The 16,487-nt window shown below is 41.5% G+C and overlaps 1 protein-coding gene across 1 annotated transcript; it reads right to left on the bottom strand.

Annotated features, from left to right (window-relative positions):
* Nucleotides 1–556: 556 nt before the first annotated feature.
* On the bottom strand, nt 557–16,054 carry LOC129750554 (apolipophorins). Its single transcript, XM_055745522.1, has 10 exons — nt 15,769–16,054; nt 11,216–11,242; nt 10,622–11,145; nt 7,543–10,530; nt 6,990–7,480; nt 6,774–6,903; nt 1,407–6,716; nt 1,211–1,343; nt 816–1,144; nt 557–742 (listed from the first exon to the last, which is right to left on the bottom strand). The coding sequence occupies exons 1-10, from the start codon at nt 15,842–15,844 to the stop codon at nt 716–718; spliced, it is 10,035 nt and encodes a 3,344-aa protein (XP_055601497.1). The 5' UTR covers nt 15,845–16,054; the 3' UTR covers nt 557–715.
* Nucleotides 16,055–16,487: the final 433 nt, after the last annotated feature.

The following is a 16,487-nucleotide window of genomic DNA, read 5'->3' as shown; positions in this document are numbered from 1 at the left end:
TTGCACAAAATCTATGAATTAAGTATTTTTTTAATAGAAAAGTTAAATATTTAAAACCAAGAATTTAAAAGATCTAATAACTCTCATCTTCCAATATTTAGAGATTTTTTTAGAGATTCACATGAAACACCTCAAATTTTACTGTTTCCCCCTTTCGGGTTTTTTGGAAATTTGATTGATATTTGTTCCAGCCTAACTGGAATAAATAAGGATACCAATATGTTCTCTTGAAATTTTGCATTCTTTCTCGAAGAAAAAACGAAAGTCTAGAAAAGAGATTGAGAAATCTTTAATAGGCTGTGACGTGTGTTTTAAAGTAGCTAAGAATAAGAAATTTGATTTGGAATTAATGCTTTTTTTTAAATCGTGTGTGTTGAACCAACGCGAGGGTTTCTTCTATTAGGTGGAATCGAAGGAGGAAATATACATATTTAGGTAAGTATGGAAAATAAGTTGTTTTAAAGAATGTTTTCAAACCAAATCCTTGTTTTAAGTATCTGACTGTTGAAGCCGACTATTTTTAAATGATTTTCTTTCACAAGCAGCGAACCAAAGGTTGTGTAAAAATTGGTTCATTTTATTCGATTCGCTTTGGTGAAGTACTACAATACAATAGTTATTTAGGAATATTTGTACTGCTAATGACGATCGGATGATACAGCCCCAGCTTGCGATGTTGCTGACTTAATAAATATGCTGACTGGGTTTTGAACGTTTATCCCTTGGAACCTCCGGCCTTTTTCTGAAATTGTAAGGGAGAAAGGATAAAAATTAGTTTATGTTTGGCTTAAGAAAACAACCGATAATTCACTTACCACTGGAGGCAGATACTTGGTCTCCTTGGCTTCACAGGATTCTTCCGCGTGCAGACCGTTTCGAAGCTTGCACACGCAATCGCTGGAGATTTCCGTCCGTGAGATTTGTTCACTCAGCGCGGCCGCTAGTACTGATACGAAGGATTTCTTGTCCTTGGCCTGCTTCTGACCGCTGAAGTTCTGCAGCACGAACACGAATCCGTCGTTGTGCTGAACCAAATCGACCAGCTGGTCGGAGTCGAACTTGAGGTTGTTCTTCAGCTCGGTAGATCCGATATTGGTGCGCTTCTTGCTGTCGGCAAGCGTGAATGCTTGCTTGGAGTTGAATCCTGTTGAGTGGGAAATGAAATTTAGTACTGATGCACAATCTGACACCGATATGTTCTAATACTTACCAACAATTTCCTTAACCTTCTTCTGGTCCTTGCTGTTGGTAATTCCGAGATTCTTAACTGGCGTTATCACGTGCAATCCAATACCCTTGGACTTGAGATCTAAGGTAGCCAAAAGCGATTTGATTGGTCGAGACTGCGATGAAAGTAAATAGTTAGTCTTTGCTGAACAACTTAAAAGTAACCTCAATCAACTTACAGGATTAGCTGTCTTCTCGGTGTCGTCAGAGTGGATGAGTAGAATAGATTTACTAGCCGTGGCACGGAATGGATACTGCAAGGCCTGCAGGAAAGCTTGGGCGTCCGAGGTGAGTGCCAAATCTTCAGCGATCTGTTCACCGATGTCATGCAGAGCTTTGAAGAAGTCGTCCACATTTTTGTTGCCGGTCACAAGTGGTTTGCAACGTTGTGGTCCCTCAAGGTTGGCCTGTCCCAACTTTCCGGTGTAGTCGAGTTTACCGTCGCTAGTGAATAGCTTGACGTACTTCTGGTTCCTGTTGTAGCCGATGACCACGACCTGAGTATCAGCGATGCCGCTAGCCTTGAGTTCCTTGCGCAGATCGTTGATCGATGCCTGCACCAGTTCACCAAGTAGTGGTCCAAGAGCAGTGTCAACAACAACAACAATATCGGCCTTCTTCTGTGGCGAAGTAACGCTGAATTGATCTCCGACATCGATAGACTTTCCTCCGACAGAGCATTTGTCACATTGCGATGGAACATTCACCGGGATCAGATCCAGACGACACGATGAAGCGTAGGCGAAGGCAATTTCACATCCAGCCTTTTCAGGATCTTCTGCACCATGGACGGCATGTTCGCAAGCTTCCCGATAGTTGGATTGATCCTTGAAGAAGAAGCAATAACGCAACGAGCTCTCACTTCCGAACAGTTTGGCACACACGGGACTGCTGTGTTCATGCGAAGTGTGACCTGGATCAGCAACGGCAGCACACGATTTCGTTGTTTTGTAGCTGTTGGCAAAGTCAGTAGAACTTTCGGAAATCTTTCCGTTTGGCAGCAGATAATCATCGTTAGGCTCGTTGTTACCATTGCCCAACAGACCTCTGATCTTTCCAAGATAGAATCCAGAAACGCTGAAGTGACACAACTTGAGATCGGTTGTACACATAACCGAGGCACCATAAGTGCTCAGCAAGTTAACCGTGTAGAACTTGCGCCATACGTGGATGTCGTCTTTGTGAATTGGCAAATCGGTGGCCTTACCGTTCAAAGTAACAACTCCCTTATCATTCAGCTCAACGATGTCCTTATCGATCAGAGAAATGGCCTTTAGTTTTCCGTTCTGAATGTTAGCAACGATGCTGAAGTTTCCATCGACAAAGTCCGATGCTAATACGTACTGGCAGCTTCCTGGGAAAGTGAAGTGCTTGCCGTCAAAGGTGAAGAAATGGCTACCGTCAGAAAGTTCACCGTAAAGTTTGAACGGTGGCAGAACTGCAAGTGGGTTCCATGCATACGGACGGAACTGGTACAAGAAATCGCGAACCGAGTAGAACTTCTCATTGCGCAGATAGTTAAATGGACTGAATTTAATGCTGCTGATATATGGAACAATCTTGAACGTAGCGAATGATGGAATTCCTCCCATGAACCCTGGTTCTTCGAAAGAGGTTGATACCGTTGAAGCCAGTTTATCAACCAACAGATTTAGAGCCTTGACAAAGTTGATGAAGATAGTCTTCAACTCTTCAATATCGTTAACTGGTTTCTTTTCCAATTTGCTAGTGACGTAGTTGTTAACCGAGGCAGTGAAGGCCTTAACTTCTGGCACTGGGTACAAATCTTCAGCCATTGTCAAAAGTTCCTTCAATAATTGGTAAGCGTATTGGTCGAATCCAGCGAAGTATTCGTGGAACATTTCCTTAACAACCTTGAATTCGTCGAATGAATCCAAATATTCTTGCATGGCCTTGTACAGTTCCTTGAATTCCTTCTCCAGACTGATGATTGCCTTGTTGAAGTTCTGAGCAAAGTTCTTGAACAGCTCGGAGATGTTTTTGGCGATTTTGTTGAAGTCATCTTCGAAAGTCTTCAGGGCCTTAACGCTGCGTTCGAAAACGGCAACAACCAATTTAACTGCTTCTTCGTATAAGCCAAGTGTGATAGCTTCGATCTTGGTGTACAATTCCTTGAACACTGGCATCAATTTAGTGTTGAATGTCTCTGTAAGCTTGGCAATAACGTCGGTAATGATGGCAGAAGCTTTCTGGAAGCCGTCGGTCAAGATTTTGCTCAATTGTACGAAGACTTCATGGAACGAAGCATAGAGTCGAGTTGCGAATTCGAAGAACTGTTTGATTGTTGGGTCCTGTAACAGCTCATCTTGCAGCTTGCTTAACTGAGCAGAGTAATCAGCCTGGAATTTGCTGAAGTCGGGTAAGGCAGCAATCAAATTGTTGGTAACTTTGTTAATATCGGCGGTCAATTGAGTGTATTTCTTTTCGAAATCAGCCTTAGCAGCCTCAATGTCCTTCTGGATGTGTTTGTTGAAAGATTGCAGGAAGGCCTTGGCATTGTCTTCACTAAGCTTGTATTCGGTAGACAGGAAATGAGTAGCATCAAGGGCTATCTTGGCGCTCAAAAGTTCCTTTTCTTCTCCAACGATCTTCAGAGTGGCAGCCTTATCAACAGCGAAAGCTCCGTCAATGTTGAAGAACTTCTCTTGGTTCAGTGAGAATTTGGCAGAAGAGAATCCGTTGACGTTGGTTTGTAGAACAACAGCTCGTTGTGGACCGAATTTGAAGGTCGAAGTAAGGTCGGCCTTATGTTTTTTGGCATCGTAGGATCCATGGGTACGGACCAACTCATCGTTGAATCGTTTCAAGATAAAGTCGAATTCTTCGGGACTAGCAAACAGATACGATCCAAATCGGAAATCTTCGAATGGCAGATTGACAGATCCAGCAACACTCAGTTGCTTGGTTGCCAGAGAAAGAGCTGAATGTCCATCGAAACCGCAATCAAATCCGAGACCCTTGCTCGAAACATTCAACTCAGAGCTGACGTTGAAGCCCTTGAAGGTGTGATCGCTGTTGATGTACTTAGCGTGGGCTACGATTTTGTCGTTGGCGTTCTTGAAGATGTCCAGCTCGAATGTACCATCGGCGATTTGCTTTTCTCCATCCAGGGTACCAGAAGCGCTGATGACCAAATCCTTGATAGTTGGATGCGAGAATTTCAGAGAACCAGTTCCTCCAATACCGGCTGATCCAACCAGTTTAGTTTCGCCGGTGAAACCGAAAGTTGCTTTGTTGTTGGGGGAGTTCTTCTTATCCAGGTAGAAGGAAACGGTGCTGTCGTATTGACCGAATTTTTCCTTAGGGTACAAGAACACGCCTTCAACGACAATCGAACGAGATGGCAAAATGAGACTGGCTCCAGCACGAGTTGGGTGAATGTACAACTGGTATTGGTATTTGGGCTGTTTCTTTTCCTTCAGCTGAATGTCGGTGGTATGGTCCAGGGTGAAGCCATTTCCAGAGGTCTTGGCAGTCAATCCAAACTCATGAGAGTAGCCAAGCTGTTGCAGATCAATCGTTACAACGGCTTCGTGTTTAAATTTGTCACCAGTGCGCTCCAATTTTGATTGGATTTCGACGTTAGAGCATTGTTTCTTGTCATCGCACACGGAGTTCTTGAGCTTGAAGTCACTTGGCTTCACGCGTACCTCAGTTGAAATGCTGTTCTTTCCTACAGATCCAGCCAGGGTGAAGGCGTAACCAGCTTCCTGCAGTTTCTCACGAGTCAATTTGAACGAGGCAGTTTGCTGTTTGTCATACAGTTTCACATTACCTTGGCCTTCGATGATTGTGCTCTTGCCCTGTTCCTTCACCGAGTAGTCAGCGTATCCACTGAGGATGTTCTTGCCATCCGAAGAGGCCTTGAATTCGACACCCTTTCCGCTGTTTCCTGGCTTGGAGTTAAGCTCAACGCTGATCTTGTTGGCATTCAGTTTAGCAGAGTCCAGATAAGCCTTGGCGTAGAATGTTTCGTAGCTCTGGAAGTTGGCTTCGACGTTGGTATCTAGATTGAAGTCTCCCAAATTTTGTACCTTCGCTTCAGCCTTGAAAGCACGGTCATTGATAAGTTTATACGAACCGAAGATCTTCATGGTGTTTGCTGGGCAGCTTATCGACAAGTCAATAGAGGGGTTTGATTCGGAAAGCACAACAGCGTTATCGAAGGTGTACGTCTTGTCATCGGCAGTTACATGAAGCTTGGTGTTGTAGGCGTGGTCTCCAGACTTAACGTGCTTAAAGGTCAAATCTACATTCTTGACGTGATCGATATCAGATTTAAAGGTAGCGTGGACGGAAATATCATCAGGTCCAACAGCCTTGGCGTCTCCGTTGAACTCGAAAGAGCGACCTTTTCCATAGTTGACCTTCAGCGAACCTTTCGTTGCAATTGGACCATCTTCTTTGCCGTCATAGTTATACGAAATGTCAGCGGCAATTGGATCCAACTCTGGCAGATTGAGCTTGATGTTGCCAGTTCCATGATTGACGTTTCCTTTGGTGCTAGTAGATATCTGAACAACTTTGTCGTTGTATCCGAAGGTTCCTCCGTAAGTGAATTCGTACAAGCTGGTTTCGCTTTCCGGTTCCAGATAGCTGCCCTTCGAGTCGAAAGTAATCTTCTTCACTGGAGCCTGAGGGATGTTGACCGTAGACTTGATTTCGTGGGTGTGAGGCTTGCCTGGTTTGCCAACGTGATAGTTACCACTGATAGTTCCATCAAAATCGTTTCCGTATTTTCCCCCAACACGGTAGACAGCGTGGTTTTCACAGTATTCATCGAGGTCAAATGCAACTTCTCCAGCTTGTGGTACCAGTGAACCCTTAACCTTGACATGCACAGCAGCGGTCTTGAAGTGACCAGCTGGGAGATGTTTGGTGTCAATTTGAACATCTAGGTCTTTGCCTTCGAATGTAGTGAATTTCAAATTGTGAACCATGTCGAAGAACCGTGCCTTGAAATCTCCATCCTTCAGAGTTCCCGTGAATGTGAGCGATTGTTGCTTGCCATTGGGTAGCTTATCGAACAAATGAGAGTTAATGCTTCCAGTGCTCTTTTTGTCATCCTTTCCGTTGACTTCACGTTTGATGTCACCAGACAGAGTACGACCGGTTGGCAGAACTAAAGAGAATTTTCCACTCATAGAACCGTCAGTCGGTTGTCCGGTCTGTTGTCCTTGAACGTTGAATTCATACTTTTCGGTAAAGATCTCTAGCTTGTTCTTGCTATCAAAGCTGCTCTTAGTGACCTTATTCTTGGTATCGAAGTGAACCTTCTTGCTGTTATCCTTGTCGAAATCGTAGTAGAAGTCTGTGGCAATGTCGTAAACGGGTGCGTTGATCTTGAACTTAGTGTCCAGCTTAAGTTTGCGATCCTGCTTCAAGAAGTTGACCAGAGCAAATCCGTCACCCTCTCCGTTCTTTGCCTTAAACTCACCATTGCCGTCGAAGAATTCCTTGACAGTAAACTGAGAAAAAATGCATTAAAAACTTGAGAGCAGAACTGGTTTTAATGTATAACTTACAATGAACTTTCCATTGGCGTTTTCGGTGCGATCCAACTTCACATCGTAAGTAGCGAATTCATCCTTACCAATTAGAACCTTGGCATTGGACAATATGTTTGATGGGGAAAGCTGTAGGACCAGAGTCAGTCTGCAAGTAAATAATTAATCATTTTTTAATTTGGTTACTAGTTCATAAGTTTAGCAAGTGCTTTTAAATTACAATAGAAAACTTACTTGTAAGGATCAGCCTTCTCGACAGCCACGAACAGTCCCTCAATGCTGAGATCACCTTCTTGTTCGGTAAATTTGTTAGTAGCGACGCCGTTCACTTCAATCTTAGTTCCAGTGCTGGCAGTCAGACGGTTCTGGAACTTGCTCTTGGTAGCATCGATTGTTCGCTTGGAAAATACCTTGAAGAAATGCTTGTTCAACGATCCACCGAAATTAACATCGTAATCTCCGGCAGTTTTTTCGTTGTACTTGGCATCGACGTTGGCGGCAATCTTGTACTTATCGTAACCGTATTCACCATCCAGCTTGAACTGGTTCTTACCGGTAGCGAAGTCCAGTCGGAACAGTTGCTTCGGCAACTGCAGTTTGTTCGAGAGTTTCAGCGACTGAAGCTTCTTGTCTTCGATTTCGAACTCGGCGACCTGCTTCAGCTCGTAACGGTTGGAAGGATTGTTAAAGTCCTTTCCGGCAACGAAGGTGAAATGGTTGTTGAACTGGAAAAATTTATTAAATTCATAAATATAGGAACAAGTGAGTCGACCAAGAGTATTCTTACCGAGTTATCAGTGTAGGCAACGGCAAGGTTGGTTTTGAAGTTCTTGGCCGCATCGCCATCGGTTTTCTTTTCGAGATCAAAGTTGATGTGACGGGGGCTGAAGTCCAAATGACCCTTGACGTTGTTCTTGCTGGCTCCAACGACAACTGCCAAATCGGTATCGAAGCTGGGTCCATTCTGGGACACAAATCCGTTGACTGTGGTTTTTGGGGCATATGGGCTGACCCATTCGATGTTCTCTAGGTTGTATTTGGTGGCACCATCTCCTCCCTTCTCAACGATGATCTTACCGGTGGTTTGCACGATCTTGGTAACCTGAGCATCGCCGCTGGGTGATCTGATTGTGAAGATTGGGACGTATTCCTGGCGATCGGCAGATCCTCCCTTCTCGAAGCCAATCTTGGCAAGGTACTCATCTGGACCATTATGGGCAAGGGCATATAGTGCGGCTTCTTTTTCGTTGTTGTTTAATCCAACCTTGACATCGACGTTTCTCAAAGGCGATTCAATCGTAGCCTTCACATAGGCATCTCCCTTGAAAAAGCTTTCCAACTTCAAGCTGGTGGCGCGTTTCTTATCAGTGCCGGGAGTATCGAAGGTAAGCAACAGAGATTGATGTTGTTTGTCGGAATCGTCGTATTTTCCAGTGAAGTGATATTTGGGATCTACTTCCAGGTAAACTTCAGCGTTGTATTCACCGTCTAATGGAACCAGAGCCTTTCCGGGGATTTGTTTCTGTCCAGCGGATGCGCAAACAGTCACTCCAATAATGTGGTACAAGTTGTCGAAGCATTCTTTGAACTCTTTGACCTGCTGATTCATTTTCAGCGGGATAGAGATCAGTTGGTTGCCGCGTTCACGAGTCACAAACACCAGTTTGGAGTTAAAGCTGATCAGCTCTTGTTTCTTGAACAACGAGTCGATAGTCAAATCGTAAGCCTTTCCACCTTCCAGAAGAGCAAAGCTGACAGCGCTGCCAGTAGCCGAATGGAGGGTTCCGGAAAGTTGGATTCCAGTCGAGACCGTGAATGCATCGACGCTCAAAGTTCCAGTGACTTCGTAGCTTCCGCTTGGGATGAGCTTCAGGTTGAATTTAGTGTTCTTGTAATCCTTAACAATGTCCTTGATGTCAACTTCCAAGCTAGTTTCCAGACGAGCAACTCCAGTGCCTTCATAGGACAGCTTCAGCGGAAGACCAGCTCCCGTTGGGTACACTAGGTCCGAGTCCAAGAAGAGAGCGTGCTGTTCGAACACCCGTTCGTACTTCTTAGCTCCTTCCAAGAACTTATCGAAACATTCCAAAATTTTGTCCAAAAACTCCTCCGGAGTGCTTGGAACGTGCTCACCTGAGCTCAGGAAAAACAGCTCTGATCCGAAAAATTTGACGGAAATGTCCAAGTTGAAGTCCTGCAGTGCATCGTTACCTAGATTGACGCTCTTAGCCAGGGCCTTGATGTCTTCCTTAATTCCACGACGGAAACGGCTCTGGGCCTTTTGGGACAGTTTGCCGTAATGTTCAATGATTTTATCGTAAGCCGATTGTAGATCCAGTCCCTGGAAGAATCCTTTCGGGCCAAAGTAGTGTTCGATGACACGGTCCAAGTTGTCCTGGCGACCTTCGACTTCGAAGACGTTGAAGCTGTTGCCGAACACTTCGGTGGTGAAGTTGAAAGCTACGGACTTCGGCAGGAAACTCTTTTGCGAATAGATAACGCTGGTGTCAGCACTGGCTCCCAATCCAAGAGATTCAACGGCGTAAGAAAATTCTCGGTTGAACGAGTAACGGCGGAAATCGAATGGGAATTTGTTGCTGGTACGGATGTTGCCAAAGTGTAGACGAGCAGCATCCCGAGTTGGGTCAGCAGAAGCTCGCAGGCTAGCCAAGTGAGTTGAGATGAAAGATCCGACTTGGTAAACCTTTTCAGCATCCAGAACGGCTTTGATTTCGTTGGCGACGGCAGCCGTTGGGCATTCGACAAGCGACAGATAAGCTTGGATACGAATTTCGGAATCTTCATTGGTGTTCTTGAGGAAGTTAAGAGCAGAGTTTACAACCTTCTTGTTGCACGAAGCAGCGGGGTAAGCCTGGAAAGCTGCGACGCGGACACGAGACGAAGCCTTATCGGAGGTGCATTGAACGACCTTATCCAAAAGTGGTGCCACTAAGCTGTTGGAGTTCTTGATTCCCTTCAATACAGCAACAACGATGTCTTCTTCATTACGGGTGGCTGGCTGGCATTTGCCTAGTTTCACTCCGAACTTGTCAGAGATTTCTTTAACGTCAGCCGACTCGCAACCGAATTTCTGGCAGTACGTGTTCACAAGGGATCCAACGCTCAGGTATGCTTCACGAGAAGGATTTCCATCCAACAACAGTTTGGCAGCCTTGAGAGCAGGTTTGGTCATCGAGTTGACGAGATTCAACGATACGAACAGCAGCTTTTGCTCTTGAGCACCTTCGATTTCCTTGTTCTTGTACAGGTTAGCCAAGGCTTCAACTGCAGCCCCGGTGCCTACACGGAACAAAGAATCGAAATAGACCTTACGAGCAAGAGACTTGTTCTTGTGGGCTGTTCCGGCTTTAACTTGCTGGTAGAGTGACAAAAGGTCATCCTTCTTGGAAAAACGCATCAAGTGGATCAGTTCGGTGAACTGGCTAGCGGTCAGCTTGCCAACATTGTTGTTGTTGTACGAATCCACAACGGTTTTCAGTTCTTGCTTGATGGTTTCCAGATTGCTCTGCGAGTCCGACTGTGGGTTTTCGAAAATGATGGACCGAGGAGTTCCGGCCGTCAGGGCAGGAGCAGCTCCAGCCTTGGTTCCGGTGTAGGTAAGCTTGGTCGTGACCTTGGCCACAGCACCAGAAGTGAGCTTAGCGAACGGCACATACTTGTACTCTTCTCCGAGCTTGACGGAGTCCAGAATTCCATTCTTGATCGTCTGCTGGTTGTTGTAGTTGCTCGTTAGCAGCGGAGTAGCCTTGATGCCCTGGAATGGGAGTTGGTTTAATATTAGTTTGATACTACTCTCTTACATATGTAGATGTTTGAGGACGATTAACTCATGAAAAGAGACTCACCGCCTTGCTGTTGATGATGCTGGAAACCAGACTGTGGCTGAAGGATTCCCGGTAGCCGCAAGCGGTCAGATCACGAACTTTGTTAACGACGGTGGCGCCGCCGGTCACGAAGTTCGAGAACGAAGTCTGACACACGCCAAACACATCGGTTTCGTAGCTCTTGCCTTCCGCAGATTGGATCAAAGAAATGATACCTCGCTTGATGTTCAACGAAAAGTCCGAATCGGTAGCTTCGGTACAAATCTCCGGTGACAGCTCATCGTTGAACAGCGTGAACTGGACGGGTTTCGAGATGTCCCCGCCGAAGTTCGACTTCTTGCCATCGGGAGCGAAGGTCGTCAGCGAAAGCACCTTCAGGGTGTACTGACAGTTGTCTCCGGCGTAGATTTCCACTTTGCCATCGATCTTGAGGGTCGTTTGCTGGGCATCGACTTCTTCGGCCGTCAGCTGCACCTGCACGTAGCTGTCCAGATCGTAGGTGTAGACATTTCCTGGCTGGAAAGTGTACTTGGTCGATTTGTTGGCTAGAAAGGGAGAACAATTTTCAAGTAAGAACAAGACGAACTAGAAAACACGAAATTACTATGAACTTACGTGCTGGGCAACCGGTCTTACATGATGCTGCAAAAATAAAGAAAACAAACAAACAAAGTCAAAATTATTATCGCTGGTGCTTGGATTTGCTTGACTAGCTGAAGGCGCATGCCGATTATATAACATTTGTAGAGTGAGTCGTTGATAATAATGACTCAGCTAGACAGGGCAGTCAGAGTCAGTAGTCTTCAAAAGTCAGTGGAGCAGTTTTGTGCTATGGCAATCTCTAGGAGCACTTCTTATCAGTCTCAGGTCAACGGAAAGATCAACGAAATTCGCTACGCCAGCAGACGAGTTCATATGTAGATGGACGAAGAAAGCATTCCGGGAATTGAACCGAAACTAACGATGGGAGATAGAAATTTCCAGCTTGTGGGTTATCGGTACGTAATCTTGAACTTGAATTATTGCTAACTGCGCGTGGTTACTGGGGTGGCCCGAAATTTGCTGAAGTGATTTGAACACGTGCCTAGTTTATTGTTTGAGGAAACCTGTGCTTCAGGTACAGATTCTAACTGATTATCTGAATAATAATTTCAAAATCTAGAAGAGAATCAGAATGTATCCTTAGAATTACCAGTGATGAATATGTTATCCGTTCTTTTCCTTTTTCGTGCCACTTTCTATCACTCAATTTTACACGTTGTTTGGCACATGATATTCTAGCTAGATCGATCAATAAAACAGGAATGCACTGTAAACGATTATTATCAAAATATTTGTCATTTAGAGTAGCTAGACTTTGCTCTCAAGCCTCTGTGTCGTAACGGCTTATTTTGATTTCTATGATCAGATTGTTTTGATTCGTTCGATTATAAACAACGATAAGTCCTAGTTGTTGTTTTGTGACAAGTTTCTTATTGATTGAGGGTGTCAATTTGATGTTCGAATAGAAATGAGAGAGGCTGTAGAGCAGCATCATAAATAATATATTTTCATCATTCAAATCTTTGAACATTCATCTTTGATACATATAACAATTCTGAAATTAAGAAAATTTAACTCATTATTTAATTTTTTTTCTGGGAAGCTTTAATAAATTTTTAAGTTGAAAATTTCAACAAAAAGATATTGTATTGAAAATTACTCTGTTTTTTCGACAACCTTGTTATGGATTCTCAATTTTAATCAATTATTAATTTGAATTTTTACTAATGTGATCTGTATCCTGATTTCTGTGTTCTCTTTTATTGTTTTACACAAAATTTTATACAATTAGAACTAATATGCTTACAACATAGAGTATAACATACGTTAAGATCGTTATGTCGAACGTTAATTTTACAACTTGCATTAAAAAAAATGCATTCCCATTGCTCGAATGGAATAGAAAATTTTCAATTTTCGTTATATGAAATTAAAAATCTGAGATCTACAGCTCTGAGTCTTTAAAAAGTTTCAAAACCCAAATTTAAAAATTATATATTTGAGTTCAGATCTCAAAATTTGACAATATGCAATTTAAAATGAAATGGAAAAAATATTCAATATCCTACAATTTAAAGAAAAAATGGAGACAATTTTGAAATAGGAAAAAACTTTAAAAATTTCATTGTGAAATTGTGAAATCTGGTTTCTGAAATTTAAATTCTGACTTCTGAAGTCTGAATTCAAAAATCTATGTTCTTAAGTTTGATCTCAGAAACCTAAATTCTGTAATATTTATTCTGAAATCTGAACTTTGCAATCTGAATTATGCAATCCTGACTTTGAATTCTTATGTTTAAGTTATGAAATCACTAATATGAAATATATATTCAGTAATCTGAACGCTAAGTCCAAAAATTCGAATTCAAACTTTTGAATTTTGCAATCCTTAATATGAATTTTGATTCTGAATGCAATATTCTTAATTTTAAAATCTAGATTTGGATGACTTATCTCTTATTTAAAAATCCAAAGTCATTGTTTCATTCTTGTAAGTCTGGTATTTCAAACTTGAGCTCTTAAATTTAAAAGTGTGTAAATCTAAAATTTATAATACAAATGAAGACAATTGAAAGGGCTTCTTATACAAACATTGACAAACAGTCAAAAAAATGTCAAAAAAATGTCAAAAAATTATATGAATTTAGTAAAACATTGAAATCGCACAAAAACATGCATAGATTGTGTTCAAAAATTTATAAAATTTGAAGCGATAAATTACCGACAAATGGATAATGTGTTACACAAAAAAACGTAAAATTATGGTTTATGTGATAAAAATTGTGCATATACATAGGTACAAGGAGGGTTAATTAAAACTAAAAAAAAGTTCTGACGAACATTAGCAACATTCAATATATTTCATGAATGTTTTTATTTAGAATTTTATACAATGTAATAAATCCGTTGTACCGCAGAAAAAAATGACTTTTTGCTCCCATATGTTTTTTCGATGCCTTTTGGATCACCAAGCATCAGGTAAAATTTTAGATGATTTGGTTGATTCCTCAGTTAGCGCAACGCGTTTCAATATAGTATGGAAATTTGTGTGGAAGAAGAAATGATTGCAAATAAAATCATTCAGAAATTTCAAATAAACTGGAAATGAAGTTGGTCATTGATTTTTGGTTTTGACTATTCTTAAGCTTCATTTTTCGCTAACATGATAAGCAGCTAAACATTTCATGAAAAAAGTTATTACCATTTCAAAATAAAAAATCAGAATCCATTAAAAAGTATTTAAAAATGGCAGACCTTGCTTGCTAGAGCTTTTCATAATTTCATTAAAGGTTTCTGCAAAAGTTATATAAATCAATAAGCTCCCTAGCTATACAAAGCCATTTTTTAAGATTTTTTATATTTATCCTACTGTTTCACAGCTTTCAAATAAGCAGTCGAATACGCTAAAATTAAAAAAAATTTGTAAACAAAAATTTTATATAATATTGAATATCTTAAGGATTGTGCTTTGTTGACATGAAATATTCTGCAAAAATCAAGGAATATTTTTCATCTGAAGTTATATTTTTTGGAACTTTCAGAACATCTTGGGCGATTTTTGAATGAAATATTTTTTTTCCCGTACAAATTTCCATACAAAATTAAAACTCGTTTCGCTAATTCAGGACTGGATGGATCGCTTCCAAAGTTTTTATTGCTATTTCTGGCAGCAAAAAAAGTTAAGGGAGGTGTGAAAATTTAAGAATTTGAAATTTCCATACAAACCTTGCAGTGGTCTAAGATTTATATTTAAAAGTTCATCCTGAGAGTCTTTGAATTTTAATTCCTAATCATGAATATTGCCATTTGAGATCTGAAATCTCAACCAAGAAATCTTTTATGTCTCAAGCCTGATTTCAACTTTTAAGATATCTTGAAATCGTAACACGGAATCTTCATTCTTAGGTTTTGAATATGAAATCTTAAGATACTTAAATTGTTATCTGAACTTTTATACCACTCTTTGATTCCTGGGTGCATGATTTTAAATGATTTAATAAGCCTTAAATCATGATTTTTTCATTCAAATTAAGAATTTTAATTTGTTTGTAATAAATCCTTTTTATCCTCCGAACTTTTTTATCTTATTTGGTTTTTTAGAGATGAATGAAGATCATTTTTGTGAAGGATAGTTAAAGATGTGTCCCTGTTTTGGTTTTCAATCTGTTTCTTTAGAATTTTGTTCTTTTTATACCTAAAATTCTGTTAAAAGTTCTATTCCTGATTTTAAATGCTTTCTAGAAAAATTTAGAACTGAGTTCTTTCGAGCTTTGCGATATTTGAATTTCGAAACCTTCAAAATTGAGTTTTAATTTGTTTATTAAAACTTTAAATGTCTCTTCAGCAACAGTTTTCGTTCCTAATTCAAGCTTTGTAATGTTGAAATCACTGTTTGACAATGATATAAATATTTGACTAATTTGATCTTTTAGAAAGATTGAAAGTTTAATATTTACTCAATTTTCCGTTATTGAGCCTTAATAACTTTTAAGTATTTTTTTCACGCATAATGTGCTGTAAATCACTTTATTTCCGATGGATTAAAAATAAGACCCATTTTCTACAGTTGAGCGCACGACACACGGATCTGCCGCCGAGGTCTGCTTCAAATCAAATCTTCCGAGGCACATGACGAGATTAATGGCATCCATCTGATGGGAAACAAAAATAAGCCCGTCAATCATCATTTATCCGCGTGCAGAGGATTATCAGTCCAGATTTAAAAAAAAAATTTGGTTGCGCTTAAAATCGAGATGTCAATTTCTATTAGAGAGCCGTTGGCCTGGCCACGTGGCAACCCTCTCGGTTATCCGTTTTCGGGAAACTGGCACCGGTCAACATAATCAACCTAAAGAACTGGCACTGATGGTGGCGACGCGACGATTCAATCACAATTTTGTTCTAGGAACCGACTGTTGGGTCGCCCGCACTTTAGAGCTCTCCCATCAGATCACACTCATAAAGTTCCATTGGCTAAATTACTAAATTGGTTCACACTTTACGAGAGATCATTTCTTCTGTCCAGCTCAAAGGCTAGCTTCCTCGATGTTGCTCATAGTATCACCAATGAATCAATCTACATTAGTTTGTTTGTATCTCCCTTAACAATCATAAATGTTCCGTACCTGCGAATACACTTTGGCCCAGCACTAGCGATATCACAAAGGTGAAAAGTAGGTTCCTTGACTTAAGGACCCACATGATGGTGGTTGCGGTCCTAAAACTCGCTCCACTCAGTCTTCTCGGTAAAAAAAACAGCTCACTCAATCACTTCTGGGCGATTAATTCTGCACCCTTGTTAGAAAGTCGAGAAAGTCCTCCCTCTCTCTAAGTGGAGTCTCGCAGGACTACGTCCACAGTCCTGGATCCGATCCTCTCGAGCGTCCGACCCCTGAAGAACAAGGTTCTGAACAAGAATGACTGGCTCCGGCTTAAGCCGGGCACACTTATATATAAGTTCTCCTCCGCTTCCCGGCTTAATCTTTCTCCCCACTCCCGGACATGCAGCTTACCGATTTTGCTAGCATCCAGCCGGTGGCGGCGGCGGTACGCAGTGGTTCTCAAGCGGAGGGTTATTTCCTAACATGATGCAATGTTCAGGTTGAAGTTTTCATTTTTCACCAAAAATCGGGATGTCAGTTAATCATGGAAAAATAATAGACGTTTCAAATAAAAGATATTTTTTTATATTCTTTCTGACTTTTTTCGGAAGCTGCCTTTAGAGTCCTATCCGGGAGCGGCAACTGGACATCAGCTAGGTAAGCAAATATAAACTACACTATTCCAAGCCTACAGCTGTTACGTGGCCCCACCAAGAGTATCAATCGAAAAATTCTACACTATG

Source organism: Uranotaenia lowii, chromosome 3 (assembly GCF_029784155.1).
Source record: "Uranotaenia lowii strain MFRU-FL chromosome 3, ASM2978415v1, whole genome shotgun sequence".
In the NCBI taxonomy this organism is placed as follows: Eukaryota; Metazoa; Arthropoda; class Insecta; order Diptera; family Culicidae; genus Uranotaenia; species Uranotaenia lowii.
The sequence above is the reverse complement of the archived record's forward strand: the minus strand, read 5'-3'. Positions and strand labels throughout refer to the sequence as shown.